General features: G+C 42.3%; 2 protein-coding genes across 5 annotated transcripts; both read right to left on the bottom strand.

The window, feature by feature from the left end:
* Positions 1-714: 714 nt before the first annotated feature.
* On the bottom strand, positions 715-10499 carry LOC124340983 (steroid hormone receptor ERR1-like). 2 transcript variants are annotated; one of them, XM_046793845.1, is made up of 10 exons: positions 9799-10499; positions 6737-6898; positions 5748-6053; positions 4623-4832; positions 3706-3835; positions 3058-3336; positions 2768-2947; positions 2385-2575; positions 2099-2271; positions 715-2012 (listed from the first exon to the last, which is right to left on the bottom strand). In XM_046793845.1, the coding sequence occupies exons 1-10, from the start codon at positions 9820-9822 to the stop codon at positions 1847-1849; spliced, it is 1821 nt and encodes a 606-aa protein (XP_046649801.1). In that variant the 5' UTR covers positions 9823-10499; the 3' UTR covers positions 715-1846. The 2 variants fall into 2 exon arrangements, with proteins under 2 accessions (XP_046649801.1, XP_046649802.1); XM_046793846.1 differs by lacking the exon at positions 5748-6053 and having other exon boundaries at positions 9799-10498.
* A 2528-nt stretch (positions 10500-13027) lies between these two features.
* LOC124341071 (beta-1,4-mannosyl-glycoprotein 4-beta-N-acetylglucosaminyltransferase-like) lies at positions 13028-17648 on the bottom strand. 3 transcript variants are annotated; one of them, XM_046793988.1, is made up of 5 exons: positions 17192-17648; positions 16804-17021; positions 15916-16119; positions 14014-14689; positions 13028-13911 (listed from the first exon to the last, which is right to left on the bottom strand). In XM_046793988.1, the coding sequence occupies exons 3-5, from the start codon at positions 16030-16032 to the stop codon at positions 13265-13267; spliced, it is 1440 nt and encodes a 479-aa protein (XP_046649944.1). In that variant the 5' UTR covers positions 16033-16119; positions 16804-17021; positions 17192-17648; the 3' UTR covers positions 13028-13264. The 3 variants fall into 3 exon arrangements, with proteins under 3 accessions (XP_046649944.1, XP_046649942.1, XP_046649943.1); XM_046793986.1 differs by lacking the exon at positions 16804-17021 and having other exon boundaries at positions 17192-17647; XM_046793987.1 differs by lacking the exons at positions 16804-17021; positions 17192-17648 and adding an exon at positions 16292-16516.
* Positions 17649-17660: the final 12 nt, after the last annotated feature.

The following is a 17660-nucleotide window of genomic DNA, read 5'->3' as shown; positions in this document are numbered from 1 at the left end:
TGCATCGTAGCATCATCTCACGGCAGTCTGTAACTTTGTTGGATGGGCCTCTGTTGGAAGAAAGAGCTCGGTACACATTCTATACAAGAAGTCGGTATTGATTTATCGACAGACCCATCTTTGCTGATCACGCAGAGACAAAATTGGCCACTAGAAAAGCCTGGGGCGGGATCGTTTATACCTCCGAAAAAGAAAACAACAAAACGTTCGACTATGACGTATATCCAAGAAACACGCCCTTCTTTTTTCCCTATGGTCGCTAATCCGAAATGTCAGCATAATATTCTTCTCTGGCTAAATGGTTCATGTTTTTAAAAAATATCATTAAATTGCGAGCATTTTTCGGTGATGTATGCATCCGAAAAAGGTTATAACATATTGTTTCACAGCCCGAATGTAACATACAGGGGCCCTGGCCTTTCTAAAAAAGCTATAGTACATTGCAGTACTTCCGAGGCAAGTTTTATTGAAAGTCAATGGACGAGGAACAACACGCCACCGGCCATCCATTTGCAATTTCTTTTAGCGGTTCAATATAATATACTTTAAGAGAGACAAGGCTGTTAGTTTCCCCGGAGCCATTCCATAACAACCGAATATATACCAGCGGGTTAATCAAAATTTTCTCTCTTTTTAAGTACTCGGTATACGAATCGACTAAAAATTTCACGTTCCCGATGCCCTCGCTGTGTAACACAATAAAAACGAATAAAGAATAGTGAAACAAATAATTAATGATTCATCCACACAGCATACAATTTTTTTTAAATCCAAATCAAAACCAGGTAGGGAGAATAAACACAAATTGGAGAAAGTAATAAGAAAAATGACAGATTGTAAGGGGGATAGACGGACGGCGCCTTGTTTTTTCTTTTCTGATTTAATATTTCACATCATTATTATTATTACTATTATGACGAGATGAAGGTGAGAGAAAATGAAGACCACACGCGACGATTTCGACTACGAAAAATGATTTAAATAAAAAACACACGCGCACACATCACACACACAGAGCTGCATTATTGTTGTATAAAATAAATATATACGAACATTGTAAAGAAAAGTTTTAAAAATGGGGTAGGTGATCTTATTTTTTTTTTGTCTTTTTTCAAACAACCATTATGTACGAATGTTAAGAAAATTATTAGAAAAAGAAACAAAAAAGGGGGGAAAATCATAAGTCAGATCCGTCACTGTTGCATAGCCCGTGGTATATATATATACTTCTTTCGATTATTGTACAGCGCCAACAAAATCAGGTGGGGTGTGTGTAGAGGGTAGTGTCAAGATGATTGGTTTGCTATTTTATATTTTTCTCGATTCAAATAATTTTGTTGATGCGGAGATGCTGGGTTGATTCAAATTTTTTCGTAGTTTATTTCTTCTGTTTGTCCTCGTTTGTTTCAAGTGTAAACTGTGTTGGTGTGAATGTTAAGGGTTGTTTTTTTTTAGAACGTCTCGCAGCGAAAAGGTATTTACACACAAAATGTGGGAGAGAGAGAGAGACCAGCACGAAGCGAGTGCATCTGTGCGTGCAACATTCACGAATATATTGCTCCCCGAAACAACAACAACATGGGGGTTAACAAATTTGTGTGTGTGAGTCTCTCGCTGTATACATACCGTCTGTATATATATTTTGATAGATCCTATGTATAATTTTTTTTCTTTTTCTTGTTTTAAAAACACAACACCGTGATTATGTAGAGAGAGAGAGAGAAAGAACGAGAGAGAAAAGTTAAAAAGAGTCTTGGGTGTTTTCATCCCTTCTTCCACCAATGTCTGTGTTTAGGTCGACTCATCTTCCGATGTGTATAAAGAAATGAAAAGAACAATTTGCTGTTCATCTCAAGGGCGATTCCAGCATCTCCAAGAAAAGTTTGTTCATGGGAACTCGAGAATCACGACGGACCAGAGCCCAGAACCGTCTCAGTGAACTATCGACTTGCCGGATGCACGGCATGCACAGCAGCAAGTGTTGCATCTGCTGGCTGGCTCCGCTCCCTTGTCTATTGAATAAAATAAAAACCGACACGCAATTTCCCTTTGGAATTAGATTGGATCAACGAATAATTGACGATGGATGTATTTATACCTTAGAGCTGCCGAGCAATCCGATAGGGCGGCCAGGACCGTTTCTCTCAATTTCTTCACGTGGGCCATGCTCTCGACTCGGACGTCACAGTTGACCAGCACGAGGGCCTTCAGGAGATAGTACTCCTCACGGGTCACCGACAACTGCTCCAGCCGCTGGGCTATTTGCACGCACTGCGTGAAAAAAAACGATATTTTATTTTTAATATTTTTCTTTTTCTCGGGATATCACGTATATATGTGGTGCGTGCACACAAAAAGAGATTTGATCTGATTGAGCCACCAACCTGGAAGAAGAGTTCTTCCATGCCGCATTCGCGTGCTTCCTTCTCGTTCATGCCAAAGTCAGCCGACCATTGCAATTTCGGATTGGTACTGTTCAACGGGATGGAGCGGAAGGCTAGCGACAGGGTCAGTACCTCCGGCCAGCTCGTCTGCAGCAGCCTCATCTGGTCGTTGAGGGGCATTTCCAGAAACCCTGTCACGTCAAGGGAAAGAATAAGAAAAAAGGAAAGGGGAGACATTTTCCCATTACAAAAGGAAGTCATGTCACAAAAGCGGAATTGGATTCGGAAGGCTGCATCCATTCTCTGGACACACACGTTATATTCCCTAGACAACTCCCAAATCCGTTGAAGCATTGTGGATGGGGAAAAATTCAATATTTCACCTGGAATCTGTTTAGCCCAACCAATGGCGGCCACCAATTCCCGATCGTAGAGTTCGCTCAATGTGCAAAGGATCCGCAACGATGGATCCATACTCGAGGCATCGCCTTCCGGCCACAAAATGTCGACCGTCGTCAACATTTCGGGTTCACACTGTCCCAGCGTGTTCAAGATTTTATTATCTGCAACAACAAAAGAAATCAAAATAAAATAAAATAAAGTTGGGTGATATTGGATTCCAAAGTTCGACGGAAGACATTGATCGTACGGCTGGAGTCGTGTGTTTGCATACCTTCCAGCGAGACTTTTTTGACGGGTTGAGGATTGACGTTGTTGGAATCGGTCGATCCGGCCTGGGCTCCGGCGTTGTTGTTGGCCGAGGCTGGCGTGGTTGTATACGGCGTCACGCGCCGGTACTTTTGCCTTCCTCCGCGGACGCGATCCAGCCTGACGCCTTCTTTCAGCATGCCCATTCGGATGCATTTCTGGAAGCGGCAGGCCTGGCAAGCCTTCCGCCGGCGCTTATTGATCTCGCAATCGTTGGAGGCCGGGCACGTGTATTCGATGTTTCCTGCAAAGGAAATTATATAACGCCCAATAAGGCACCCGAACTTTCCATCACACCCTCCACTCAATATCCGACAAAAGGGAAAATGGAAACCGATCGGCAACAAAAATACAACGCGATGATAACGGAAACTCTCGTCATCACGTATATACGTTGTTGTAATTCGTTGGCATGATCCACTGGTATAATAAAGCTAATGAAGACGAGAGCTAGTACTACACAGTGATAACGTAATGCATCTCTCTCTCTGTGTGTGAGAAGACTGGCACCAAGTAATCAGAAGCTCCTTAACGAAGTCTTTTAGGTAATCAAAGATGGTTGGGTTGGGTTTGGGTGGAGAAGATGGTTGGGAATGCTAGTAGTCAACTTTACCTTGGATGGTTCGTTTGAAAAAGGCTTTACAGGCCTCGCACGAGGCAACGCCGTAATGGAAACCCGAAGCAACATCGCCGCAGACGAGGCACAGCCGTTTGGGAGCGTCTTCGTCTTTGAAATTATCACTCTGCGTGTGAAATCAAATATATGTGTTATTTAGACAACACGGCAGCCCATTAGAACAGAAGAAAATAGGGTAAGACGATGCTTAAAAATAAACAATAGGTCGCGCACACAAGTGATCGACAAAACACCCAAAAGTGTTATGGCCACCACCTCAGCTGCCCAGATCTGGGTCTCATCCAACTATTTTTATTTATTTTACTTTTTCCTTCTCTGCCAGTCCCCTTTTTACGTGTGTGTGTGTATGTAAGGAAAACATAATAAAAGCAAAGAGCATACACACCCGTAACTCTGGATATCTTTGGATGTATAACAACATAAACTACGATTGCACAACCTGAGCGTTTTCGGGGCGGACACGGTCGCCACAACCGAACGATATACAAAGCCAATTAGCGATTGTCACCGGTCCAAAGATTCCCTATATACACCCACCCCGGGCAGCAGCACATCCTCCCCCTTTCCCGCTAACAAGCACATGAAGTGTGAAAGGTCATTGGTTAACGTGACGAAAATGAAGACATCAACTTGAGTTAAAGAAAGGAATTCACATCCATAAGATAGTCAATAAACTACATCGTAGCACATTACATGGCCCATCTAAAAATAGCAAGACACACACGCGCGCGTCCTGCCATGAAAACGGCTCAAAACACCATTTTTCACCAAGTGAAAGGTTAGATGGGGATCGAGAGCGGGGTGGGTGCATCCAACTTTAGATTCACGTTCTTAAAATGAGCCGAAAAAGAAAACAAATAAAAATAAAAAAAGACTACAACTACTACACATACCTGAGCCGTTCGGTGGCGATTGGGAAATTCATCAGCAGCCGGCGCCGTCGTGGAAGAACAGTGGACGTACTGTTGCTGTTTGCCATCCAAATCGGCCCCGTCGTCTGGCTCGGGACTCGAATAGGAGCGGGAGATCGAACGGCACAGTCCGGTCGACAACGGCGATATGTCGGTGGAAATGTCAGTCTCTTCGGCTGCTAAACTTGGCTCCTGAAAAATACAAACACAATTAATTTCTTTGCTTGCCTCCTCCCACTTTCCTTATCCTTAAGAAAACAAGCACTTGAATAAATTTCAACCGGTTGCCAAAAAATCAAGTTGAGACAAACCCCCCTCTTATTTTTCTTTCAACAATGGTCATTTATGAGCTGGCCCACCCTGAAGTGACTCGATAGGAAAAAAATCATTGTTTCTATCGTTCGTGGAACTCATTCTTACGCCCATTATTCACGCTGCAACTCCTCGGGCTCCAAGGGGGGGTTGCCTCTACCACCATACTACTATTAAACTACCAAGATGGCGTATGTGTTTCCGGATCGATCGTCTGGAGACCAACAACAACACACAAAGACATGCAGTCCCTTTTTCTGATTCCAAGTATGGCCACTACTGCTACCGACTCGCACTTGTATATATTACAAGGAAAAGCCTGTTGACAAACCAACAACAACTATGCAATTTTAATTAAACAACAAATCAGGGGAGATATTCTTAGCGTCGGGCATTATAATACGACCGCATGTGTTGTGTGTATGGCTATCGATCCCCTATTTCCAGCTTCATTTAAAATGTTAATGTTTCAAGACTTGATCCGTCTTGATCTTTCGTGAGTAGACATCCACGTGTCTTGGCATGATCCCAATCACGAATTTGTTATGTGAACTGCAAGAGACAACATCAGATGCAAAAAAAAAGAAATGCCGAGCAACGACAATGAAAGGGGAATAGCAAGTAATCCAGCAAGTCTAGCATCATCGATCCGGCAGCAGACTCCCCCGCCATATCGTCGGGATCCACCGACCTCCCTCCCTTCCATCCGCCCCGAAAAAGGAACGCAGTCGGCATGTCATTCTTTCCTTGTTTTCTTTTTCTTAAGACACAAAATCGACCCCGAGAGAGTCAAACCTGGATGCGGATGATGGACCTTGCGGTCGTCGAATTGCTGGCAGCCAGCGTAGCTCCTCGATTGGTTGTTGAAGAGCAGATGAAATGTTGTTGCTGCTTGGTGCCGGTAGTAGTAATGGAGGAGCGGCGGTGATCGGACGGAGGAGGAGGTGGTGGACTGTCCAGCAGCTCGTCAGGGCTAGTGGATAGGGAGCGGGCGATCGATGGGGACGTTGTCGACTGATAGGATCCGCTACGATTGGCAGTCAAGGCCGATGCGATTCCCAATCCTCCAATGGCTGCCTCATCTTCTTGGCTCAGTTCCAACTGCGTCGTTTGTCGCAATACAAATGACATTTAAGTCTTAGATTCAGCGCATTTACTTTTTTCTTTCTCACTTTACACACATAATAAAAAAAGGGGGGGCTAGATGAATCCCTATACACATCGATGATAAGCCTGTTGTTCGCTAGGTCACGCTAGCCAACGATACGAACAAGGCGAGAGAGAAACACCTCCCGATTTAAATGAGGCCAACTCACACTAGGGTATTATTTTTTTCCTTAGCTCGACTTGAAGGCTTCTGTTGTTATTTTATCTCTCAACTTAATGAATTTTGTTGATCCAGCTATTTTCAGTGGCCTTCCGAAAAAAAAAGACGTATTTTGTTTTACGGACGGGAAAAACCCGCTACATTCTCTGAAATGTAAAAATTCCGTTTCGAGAAAAGAAGAAGCAGAATACTAACTATCTCAGCTGTCGGATTAAAAATAAACTGAGGCTCTCCCTTTTTCTAAAAGCATCAGAAGAAGAAAGTAAAAGCCGGGATTCTACACGGTATCGTTTCTCTACAACTACCATACTGCTCACACTAGGACAAGTTACTCAACATTGGATTAAGGACACACACACTCACACAAAGTTGGCCGAAATCTCTAGCCGACGATCGATTCCGGAGTAGAGAACGTGAAAAGACGAATAGGACAAGGAACACAATGGATATAAATTACCTCCAGCTGGAGTCCAGTAGTCGTGGGTGAGTAGAGTGAGCTATCGGCCGGCGAGCAGTCCTCCATTCCGCACATGTGGTGGTGGTGGTGATGATGGAGATCTGATTCCTCTTTCTTGACTTCGGACCGGAGCAAAAGTGGCTCCGTCGTTGTCATCATGGCCTAAACAAGAACCATCAGTCATAATGTGATTAGTTGTACATTACCACACACACACACACACGAGAAACACCGATTCAGCTCAGAATAAGAAACGTCCCCCTCCTAACCTAACGATGAGGATGAACCACACACAGAGAGAAACCCAATCGAAGCTCACAGACTCTCAGTCGATGTGGATGGCGTGTTGTTGGGGCTACTCCCATGTCGACACCAGTCGGCAAATGGCTTTTCTACGAATACCATGGCACAAGTAGTAGTGAGGGGCCAACGATTTTCTCTCGTCGTCGTCGGAGACGATCAATAAACGCCGCCCTTGAATACAGAAGAGTCATTCCTCCCACTTTCAACCCCACCCAATCTCCCACCCACACTCGAGAAGCTCCTTATCCTCGGTATCTCTAACGTTTCTCGTACCCGACGACCTAGCGACCTACAAACGAAGCGAAAGGAATATGAGAGAAAAGAAAATCAGGTGTCGAATTGTGTGTGTGCGGGATCGACATACAGTGTCGTCGTTGCATCATCCCGCAGAGAAAAACGTTGAATGAGCGACGGTAGTGACGCTGTCAGCATTTTCCCCCCGTTTAGACCTTGTTAGTGGAATGCTGATGTAGAGAGAAAAAAGTATTTCAAAGAATCTACGGTTTGGGTGGATCGTCGTCCAACGACTACTAAAACGATAGCGATTGCATCAGCATAAATCCCCCCATCTCATCCATCATTATGATCGACAGCTGAACAAGGAATGGGCCGTTTCTCCGTGAAATAATTCGTTTACATTTAAAGAAGAAGAAAAAGCTATTTCGAATCTTGTAATATTTTCAGCACGTGGCATGACTAGGCGGTTTTCTCTCTCTCTCAAAAAAAAAAAGTAGAGAAAGTTTTTAAAAAAAAGAGGAGGCCATCCCAAACGTCAGACTTCATCTGTCTTCGCTACCGGATAACTCTCCGTTCCGTCTGCGTGCAGTCACAGAAATGCGGATGCCTAGAGATATTTCCGACACACAGAGAATTTGACAAAATATAATACTCCAATTTTAAAACCCCATCTTTGATCACGAGCAAGCGCTGCACGAAAAAAAAGACGGGCAAACGTGATCAGCAGGCCTCTAGTTCACCGGGTCCGATCTTGGCACACATAGAAAAACAACAACAACAAGCTAAAGAAAAAAACAAAACACGCTATCACGAGACGAGAAAAAGTTTTTTTTCTTTAAGCTTGGCAAGTTGTACGTCTTGGCTACTGATGAGAATGTGCGATCTCTTTTGGACGACCAAACCGCGTATAAATAATACATACGGATGTAACTATACTACACGCCATCAGAATATGGCTGGAGAAATTGTTTTTCGCATCTTTCGATAAACAACGGACCGCAGGATCTTACGAAAATCCCATGTAGTGGGGTCGCTTTGTGGAAGTTGGCACTAGACAAAAAATCACGTCAACACGCTTTAATATCACGGTGGGGCTGACAAGCAAATAATACGAAACCCAGTCTATTTGGCAGTAGGTTGCCCTATGGCGAATTCCCGTTCCATCATATCGAGACGACGACCCATACACAAGTATGTTCCATAGTTGCGTTTAAGATGGATCGGCTAAAAAGATCCTTTCGCGCGCTTCCCATCTCTGCTGGTCTAGGAATAAACCTCTCAAGACGATTCTTGTCGGGACTATTCGACTTATTCAGACGATCAAATATGGACGAATGGCAACCACCAAGACTTTCTTTTGGCTTCTTCTGGGGAAATTGGATTATTTATCGATTTCTTGGGTTCAAATAAAAAGATCACCACACACCTATTCATTGCATTACTTTTGATTCGGGAGAAAGAAGCTTCTATAAATATCCCCCCTCCCATTATGACAGATGGGGCTATACTATATTACTCTACTACTCGATTTTTCATAAAAATGTTTAGCAGAGCGTTCACTATCGAGATTAAGGGAGCGGAACAGACTCCCGTAACCTTGATTTAAAGATATACTTCCTCACCGCAACTGCTCCGGGCGAAACGAAGATACACACAACCAACTTTTTATTTTCCTCTAGAAACTCGGCCGGTCTTATTGTGTTGCCAGCAACACACAATATGTACACACACACCAGAAAGGAGATGCATTTAGCCTGAGGGACTGAAATCAAAAGGTATGACGGACCTGGCTGGTAGTAGTACTAGTCTGAGTATTTTTCGCCACCCAAACCTGTTGACCTCGTAAAGAATATGACTTTTAACCAACATCAGACTATAGAGTTACGTTATTTTTTTAAAAAAGATACAAATTGAATCATTTTTTTCTCTTTTGTTTGTTTCTTAGTATCGAATTACTATACATCGATTCATTTTACGTCTCCCAACAAAAGAGAAAAAAAGATAAGACGAAAAAAAAACAAAACAAACCCTTGTCAATTTCAAACACGATATCAGTCAAGACAAGGTAGTAACATTACACTAGCACATTTAATGACATGTGAAATGAAAAACTGGCAAAGAAAAACAACTAGAATGTGAAACTGACAAATGTCATTTCGAGAAACATTTTCAAGAAGACAAATTGGACTCCCGACTAAATCAATACTGTGCCTATCGACCATTGACACGTGACTCCTTTTACGATTACTCCTCGCAGAAAATTTATCAGGTTCAAGTTCACGAACGTAATCGATTGCCATTTCTCTACTAAAAGGTCAGAATGCTGTTCTGGGGGGTTTAAAAAAATAAATCTTAGCGGCCATCTTTGTGGGGAAAAAGGCTCACTGACAAAGAGGATTTAGTGTTACCCCACCAACTATTTTCTTCACCCACATGAATAAGTAAAGGGTCAACTTGGGGTTCTTTTTACAGACCTCGTCATAAAAGTTGAAAAGGTAACACAATTGCTGGGTATAACTTACCAAAGCTTCTCCCCAGCTTTCCATTTCTCGTCGGAAGCTCGTATCTCCCGATGGTTTTTATTTAAATAATTAAATCAAAAAGGATGTTTGAGTTTAATCTAATCAGTTGCCGAGTCCAAAGAACACAACACACACAAACACTTCACTCATTCAACTCCTTTTTTTCCCTCTTTTCAATTGTGATTGTTTTTTTAAGTTGGCAACAGGTTGTTATGTCAAATTGAATAATGACGACTAAAAATTCATTTGACAGCCCTGGGGTATAAAGTGAATTTCTATAAGTCGGTGTTTAGGTTATTAGTTGCCACGCAGTAAAGAGCACTGAAACGTTGGCGAAATTTCACGTAAAGTATTTTGTGTTGTTTGATGAATATTCAATTTAACGATCGACTGAGTTTTTAGTATTTTGGTGTACAATGTTTTGTGGCGCCGTGCTGCTGCTGCAACAACACTGAGAGAGAAAAATAAGTCACTATACAAAGTCGCTGCTGATTTCTAAAGTGAAATGGTCGAATGACAACAATGTCTGGGTTGAATTTGTGGAATTTCACTCAAGTTTTCGATTGAATTTCGCTTCAAATTCAACGAAAAACGAGCACTTAAACCTTCTCTTTTGTTTTCGTGTGACCAAGTCTGGCCTGAGCTTGGGGGGCCACTGTCGCTCTCGAACACACTCTCGAACCCCTGTGGAAGCCGGGGGCCTCAAGCTCCCCCTTCCTCCCTTTTAGTGTCGGTGCTGCCACCGTGCGGCGCATGCGCTCCCAGACGGGAGATATTTACATCTTCTCTTCATGTCAGAAAGTTCTTTTTTCTGATTTTATTTTGAAATAGAATTTATACATTTTGCTGTCGTCTTTTGTCAGTTGAATCATCTGTTAAATTTAATTTTATTCACTATGAATAACATTGGTAGGAAAAGAAAAACCGGTTAAACTTGTAGTAGTTTTTGGGTTCTTCTTTTTCCTTACAAAATTCGCGCAAGATGTTCTTGTTCGTGTGTCGAAAATTTCGGTTTCGCTGCCCGAGGCTTAGTTTTTTTCATCTATTTCGTTTGTTATTATTCTCTATTTTTATTCCGCCTTTTCCTCCATTCCCCGACGTTCGTGTTAAAATTCGTGTAAAACCACATCCGTGTTCCATGCCAATGTTTTTTTTTAGCTATTATTTTTTCTTATAATACTCCCGCAGTTGTTGTTTTCCTAAATAACGATGAAAGGGAAAACAGTTCTTTTTTTTCTTTTTTGGGAAATTCTTCCAGCAACTTTGCGCGTTTTTCATACAACAAGAAGATTCCAAATCTCCACCAACAGAAAACTTGTTTTTGTTTTATCCCCATTTCTGCCTTCGGCGTCTTCTTCTTCTTCTTCTTCATCATCACTTTTCCTTTTTCTTTTTATATTTATTCACTCTCCCTTTCTGGTTGCACTTGGCAACAAACATGGCGGCACACGATGGGAGGGAAATGTGTACAGTATATTACATGCAAGCCTCTTCCAAGATGGTCCATACACGGAGAGTCTCGCTATCATTAACAAGCGAAATAGACAAGTTAAAAAGTGACACATTTTTTCGCTCGACTGGTTAACTGGTTGGATTTTCGAGTGAATAGACGAAAATGGCTAGAAATAAAATGCCAACATGTATAAAAGGGATGATCAAGCTGTTTTTTCGCTTGGGATTATAAATACATACTGTTGCCTACAGTAAGTGGTGTGTATCTGCATTGTAATTCCAGCGGTGGTGGCGCTAGTGTTGTTGGCCTTGAACTTGAGGGCTGATAGAAGTATACAAGGAAGGCGGGTGTGTGTTGTGGGAAATACGTCTATAAAATAGAAAACCTCCAGGCAAAATGTCTGGCTTGGATAATGGGCCAGCAGTGCTTTTCTTCTTTTTAAAATTTTCAGTTAAAATGTATTTCTTTTTTTTTTATTGTCTTTTCTTTTTTCCCCCAACGATGGGAAATGGCCGACATCTTTTTTCTCTCTTCCCAATGTGGTTGGGAATTTTATATTTTTTTTTAGAACGTAAAAGAAAAACCGATGTTTACGAAAATGGCCGCCAGAGTAGCAGAAGAAAAAACAACAACTCGGAAATTCCCGTATTTTTGTTGTTTCGTTTGCCGGTATGTTAATATTTTACGGGAATAAAACGAACAAAAAATACTTTCCTTGGTTGAATACAAAAAAGAATTCCGACTGCAAAAGTGGGCGGTAGAATGCTAATCAGTTTTTGGGGCAGGTTTCCCCTTGTTTCGTATGCCAAGCATCCCAAAGTGCTGCTGCCGCTCCCGAAACATATTACGTGGATACAACAACAGTGAGAAGAAAAGAATGGACTGCTGACTATATCTCTCGAGATGCTTTAAGAATCCCAAAGTTGTACCGAACGCAAACAGAATTAGAAGAAAATGGCGGCTCTGGCAGGTCGTCGAGGCCTTTTATATAAATCGGCTCCGCGAGCGAATGATTTTAATTTGTCTCTTTTCGTGAACGTGTACCCGGTTATCTGAGGAACGAAATTCACGTTCGTTAAAGTTGTTGTGTGCGTGTAAATAAATCTAAAAAGAAGCCGGAGGGGAGGATGCCCGGTAGAGGCGCTTTCGATTTTCACGGGTGTCGTGACATTTTGAAAAAGGAGGCTTTCCCTTTTTATTTTATCCCGTCCGTTGGAGATGGCAACTGGTTTTTTCTTGTTGACAATAGTCTTCTACCTGTTCCAAGGACTTAACATCTTGTGTTTGTATATCGGCTCTCTACATCTCAGATCAATCTACAGGTAGCCTTGACCCGTCAAATTTGTTTTTCTCCTCACTGCTCCACGAAAACTTAAAGTTGAAAACATTTTCCAACTTTTGTTTCCGTAGTCTGTCATTTGGTTATTATGCTAACAATGTTCGTGCATATTGGGCCTCGTTTGTGAATACAAAGAAAACGGGACGCCTATAGGAGGAGCTGATTGGATTTTTGAAAATGATTTACGGAATCCAACTGAATCTTTGCGCGCAGAATGAAACTCATTTTTCACGGATTTCGCCTTTTTCTCTTTCTTCACGAGAAAATAAATAAAGAAGCGCCATGATGAAGTAATGCATAAAGGAAATGCTGGAGATAATTCCCGTCTTCTGGCAACAATTCAAGGACAACAAAAGGCGAGTTCTACTATAATAGAGGAGGAGTCTCTCGTCGTCGGTGTGTTGTGAACAGAATGAGACACAGCTGGAACCAGCAGCCCCCAAAAAAGAAACGCGTGTGTGTATATTCATCCTGTATACTGGAGAAATATATATATATATATCAAGGAAACAAAAATATCAGACAAAACGCCAAAAGGGAGCCGACTAATGGCCCCAATCGAATATACATATTTTTCTTCCTTTTACACGAACAAGTGGATTAATTTAAATTTTATGGGCGTTTTGCCACTTATCATCATCAGAAATTTCCCCAAAAAGTCATTTACATACAAGTCAAGTTGAACTGGTCGTCTTGTTGGAAGATGGTGGATCCAACAAGTAATGAAATCTATTTTTGTGCTTTAGAATGTAAGCAGGCGCATAGAGGGGATCCTGTTCCGGCTTGACTAGGAAGAATGGTTGTGAATTGTCGAACCAGCGTCCATTTTGGATCAATCCAGAAATGTATCCGAGATCTAATTTATCAGGAAAGTCGCCCCATCGCGGTTTATCGTCCTTTTGGGCCGACATTAATTTGAGCTTGATTCCTTCCGGACTGTAGCACCAGGAACAATGGAATCCGGCGTAAGCGCCAACCTCGCCAATGTTCCACTCCTTGACAGAATGGCCGCTCTTCTTGTAAGTCTCCACTCGGCTTAGCAGTGGTTCGGTCGTGAGGTAATTACGGCGGATGCTCATTACCTTGCCGTCGTAGACTTGACGAATCATCCGCATTGTAGAAATGGCCACGATACGAGTGACGTCTTCAACGTGCGGCGAATCACTGACGGATCGTTTCCAAAAGAAACCGTAGATGGACCAACGCAAAGTCAAGGCAATCGGTTCCGGATAACCATCGTAAAGCTTCAAAAAGAGCAAGACGTTCCTATCGGGAATCTCGTCGGCATCCAGCAACAAAAATAGATCGTCATCTCGAATACCTGAAACCGCCCCAACAAGAAAAAATATCCGTCCGTCAAAGTTAAAAATTTTTTTAGAATAGATATCGAATAGGCTGGAATAAAAACTGACAGGAAACGAACCTTTGATGCGTTTAAGGCCTTCCTGGCCCATGTAGTCACGTATAAATGTGTCTGCAAACCACCCGTCTGTCAGTCCCTCAGGTGGGAAGTGATCGATGAAGATGTGGATAATTTTGTGCTGGAAGCCGCTCATGAATCCCTTGCGAAGTTCCGGCAGTAGGTACAATGGGCTCGCATCCCCTCCAGCCGTGAGATTAGATTCGCCAACGATAACAACATCCAACACATCACCCACTTCTTCGAGTCGAACTTGAAAGAATTCGAGTTCGTGGTTGATGTTTAGTCCGTGGATGAGACGACGTGGCGTCTTCCGTACTTTCAAATCGGAACAATTGTTTAAAGTCTGACAAGCGTGCCAGACTGGGCCCGGTATGCCACAATCACGTCCGTAATAATCCGCCAAACAGGTGCAACTGGAACCCGGGGGAGAGCTGCTGCTTTTCATCAAATCCGTCCCGGTCGTAAAACAGCTCAAGTCGTTGGGTAGGAACGTAAAATACGGTCGGTCGTCATCAACCAGCGTGTAGCTTTCTGGAAGAGAAGGTAAAATGATCGGATATGTGACGACCTCATTATAGGATTCTTCCGCTTCCCCTGTGGCGTAAAAGGCTGTCAAAGTTGACGACCATCCGGGCTGGAAAGTGTAGACGCTCATAATGCCAATTATCATCACTATCTGAAAAATGAATCATATAATAATAATAAAAAAGATGATTATTTATCGATCGTTTCAAAGGAGCGTTTTCCAGTCGAGTAATCATCGGGCGACTAATAGGCCGATAATGCGCTTGACGTCTTACAGCTTGTGAAAGCAATTAGACTAAAAATAATACAAATAGACTCTCCATTTTGTTTGTTTTCTCTCCTCCACACTTGAGGCTGACAACCCATCAGTGCCCCTTTTTTTCCAATAACAACAAAATCAACGGCTCGGGAGAAGGAAAAAGAATGTGGTATGTAGTACAAATAGTACGTCTACTACTAAACTCTATGGTTGAAATAAATATAAATGTATATATGGGACGGAAAGTCATTTCATTCACGTTCTCCAAGTTCTTTGCTTGGCATATTTTTGCGTCCGGTTTTCTCGTCCAAGTTTATATTTATACACACCAACTCTGCCTAGCAACTTTTGATTCGAAACGACAGCGCACCATGATGTATATTGATCACCCCGCGATGGGTTTCGTGTGCCTATGAGAACAATGTCACGTACTCCATATTGGCTTATCTACGCTCCTCTGAACTAAACGTGGGTCACGGGGTATGTATGTACATAAATATATAAATATAACGACCGATCCGTCACGAACCCCCCCCCCGCTGCCATCACGGAAGGTTCTACTACCTTCTGGCGGTCGTGGTCACGTATTCTATGACTTTTCTTTTAGACTGCGCTGGGTTTTTAGTCGCAAGATGGCACGCACATTAGGAAAGACGCAATCGACTTTTGGGTACACATTCGCGTTTTTCGTTTGTTTTATACATCTACTGGATGAACTTTTGGACCACAAAAATAAATAGTCTGCAACTTTCTTGCAATTAAATCGATAAACGGTACAAGACAGAATTACGCCAGGACAAATCGCCAACGACCAGAAACTCTTAATTGGTGCGATCCAATTTGCAAGTTTAACAAAGACAGTTAATAGCTCTGGGAAATTCTAATTACACACACAATTTGTAATTTTGGTATTTTTTTATGATTTTTGTTTTAAATTACACTACCAAGTGATGCCGGTTTCCGAGAGATGGCAGTCTTTTAGGGGAAACAAGGTTACGCACAAAATTCAAATTGTCTTCCGTTACATAGCCCCGCCCTGAAAGCAGCCTTAAGCAAGTTGCAGAAACCCCCGTGAATCCAAAATAATTTTTCCAATAAAATGACTTGTTAAATTATACCTGAATAGTCACAATCCATAGAGCGAAACGTCGCATAGGTGTCATTTTGTCTTCAAACGATGAAACGGCGCAATCTTCCGAGGTCTTTGGCTTTTTCGACAATTTCTTCAAACTCATTAGAAATGCAATTGTAAGGCTCCAGTCTCTCGCTAGTTAGAACTTGAACGCCCGTGACACTTGGCAGCAGCACCTCTTGATAAGATCCTATGACACAATAGAAAATGTATATCCTTGTTATTAGCTATAGAATACCAAACAGTCCAAATTCCACATCCATTTTAGGGAGAAGTTTCCTTTCAAAACATGTAAGAATTGAAAATAATAAAAGAAGTCCTTGGGTTAAATCGACTTTTGCTCCCGACCGGTTTTTTCTTACCTTTTATTATCAACCGGTTTTGGTGATTCTATCTTTTGAGAAATCCTCGGGGGGTTATTTTAGGTTTACGAAATCACGGAAAATTACAGTCGACACAAAAAAAAAAGAATATTCACCAATTTAGGAGAGAACGACGTTTTTAATTCACTAGTGTATGACAATATGCGCGTTAGTCTAATGCTGCCAGGACACTATATTGAGCTAATAAAACTTTGTATCAACAAGACACATCTGACGACCAGATACGGTCTAGTTGACCAACACATCGGGAGAGAAAAAAACAAGCTACGTGTTTTAATCAACCGGACTGTATTGCGTTACGCTCGAACGAAATTCCCCACCGACCTTTTGGCTCTAAACGAAATTGGAGTTGGTTGGCGATTATACCCGTTTTTCTTTCAGAATCCATAAGGAAGTGAACAAGAGAATTGAAACGAAAAAAAAATTAAAATTTGAAAACCGCAAAGCGTTTTACAAATAATTATGCATGTACGATGGGCTAATTTACGTACCGTTAACGAAATATTAAGCCTCTAGCCATCTTCAATGGCCTCGTGGCCATTTGCAAAGGTTCAAATGCGGTCACATTTCTCCACTAGTGTTTTGACTTGCGTTCAAAACCGCCCACGTTACACACACAGAGATCAAATAGACATTCTAAACAGGATCACGTTATCACATCTCCTTTCATCCTGCCTAACGCTCTTATCTGACGGCTGTGTGCATTCTCCTGGCAACGAGATAAAACCAAAAACACGGGGACACACGAAAATGGTGAACAACAAGTTTCTACAACATTATGAATGGGTGACATACAAATAATAATCAAATAACTTTCTATTAAATGGACAAACCAATCACACCAAATTTTCTCTAGAATGAAAGACTTTTGGTACTCACCTCTGCCGTTCACCTCCACGATCCGAGTGAGCGTGAGTTTCATCTGCAGGGAGAGCAATGTTTGTATCGTTGTCGATGACGTAGCACACTGTAAGAGAATGAACTCTTTCAGTTGTATGTAATGAACGCTAGTGTGCCCCGTTGGGCACTACTCTCCCTTCTTCCTTGAGCTGTTTGCACACACACACACACACACTTTGCCTAGATAGGTTGGTCTGGAGACGCCAAAAAAGATGTCCATGTGTAGAAACCGAGACGACACAATCAAGAAGAACCGGTTGCTCTCTATTTTCTCTACTGAGAGAAACTGCAAGATATCCCGCCAGTACTACAAGTGTCACGTGACTATTCAACCGCCTCATGTTCATCTCTCGGCAGCAGCGTTCGTCTAACGAGGCAAACTCCCAACAAGGGCATTCACGACCATCCAGCTGCTCAAGGGTGCATGAGACTGTGAGCTCTTAACTCG

Source organism: Daphnia pulicaria, chromosome 5 (genome assembly GCF_021234035.1).
Source record: "Daphnia pulicaria isolate SC F1-1A chromosome 5, SC_F0-13Bv2, whole genome shotgun sequence".
Classification (NCBI taxonomy): domain Eukaryota; kingdom Metazoa; phylum Arthropoda; class Branchiopoda; order Diplostraca; family Daphniidae; genus Daphnia; species Daphnia pulicaria.
This window is presented reverse-complemented; position numbering and strand designations above follow the sequence as displayed.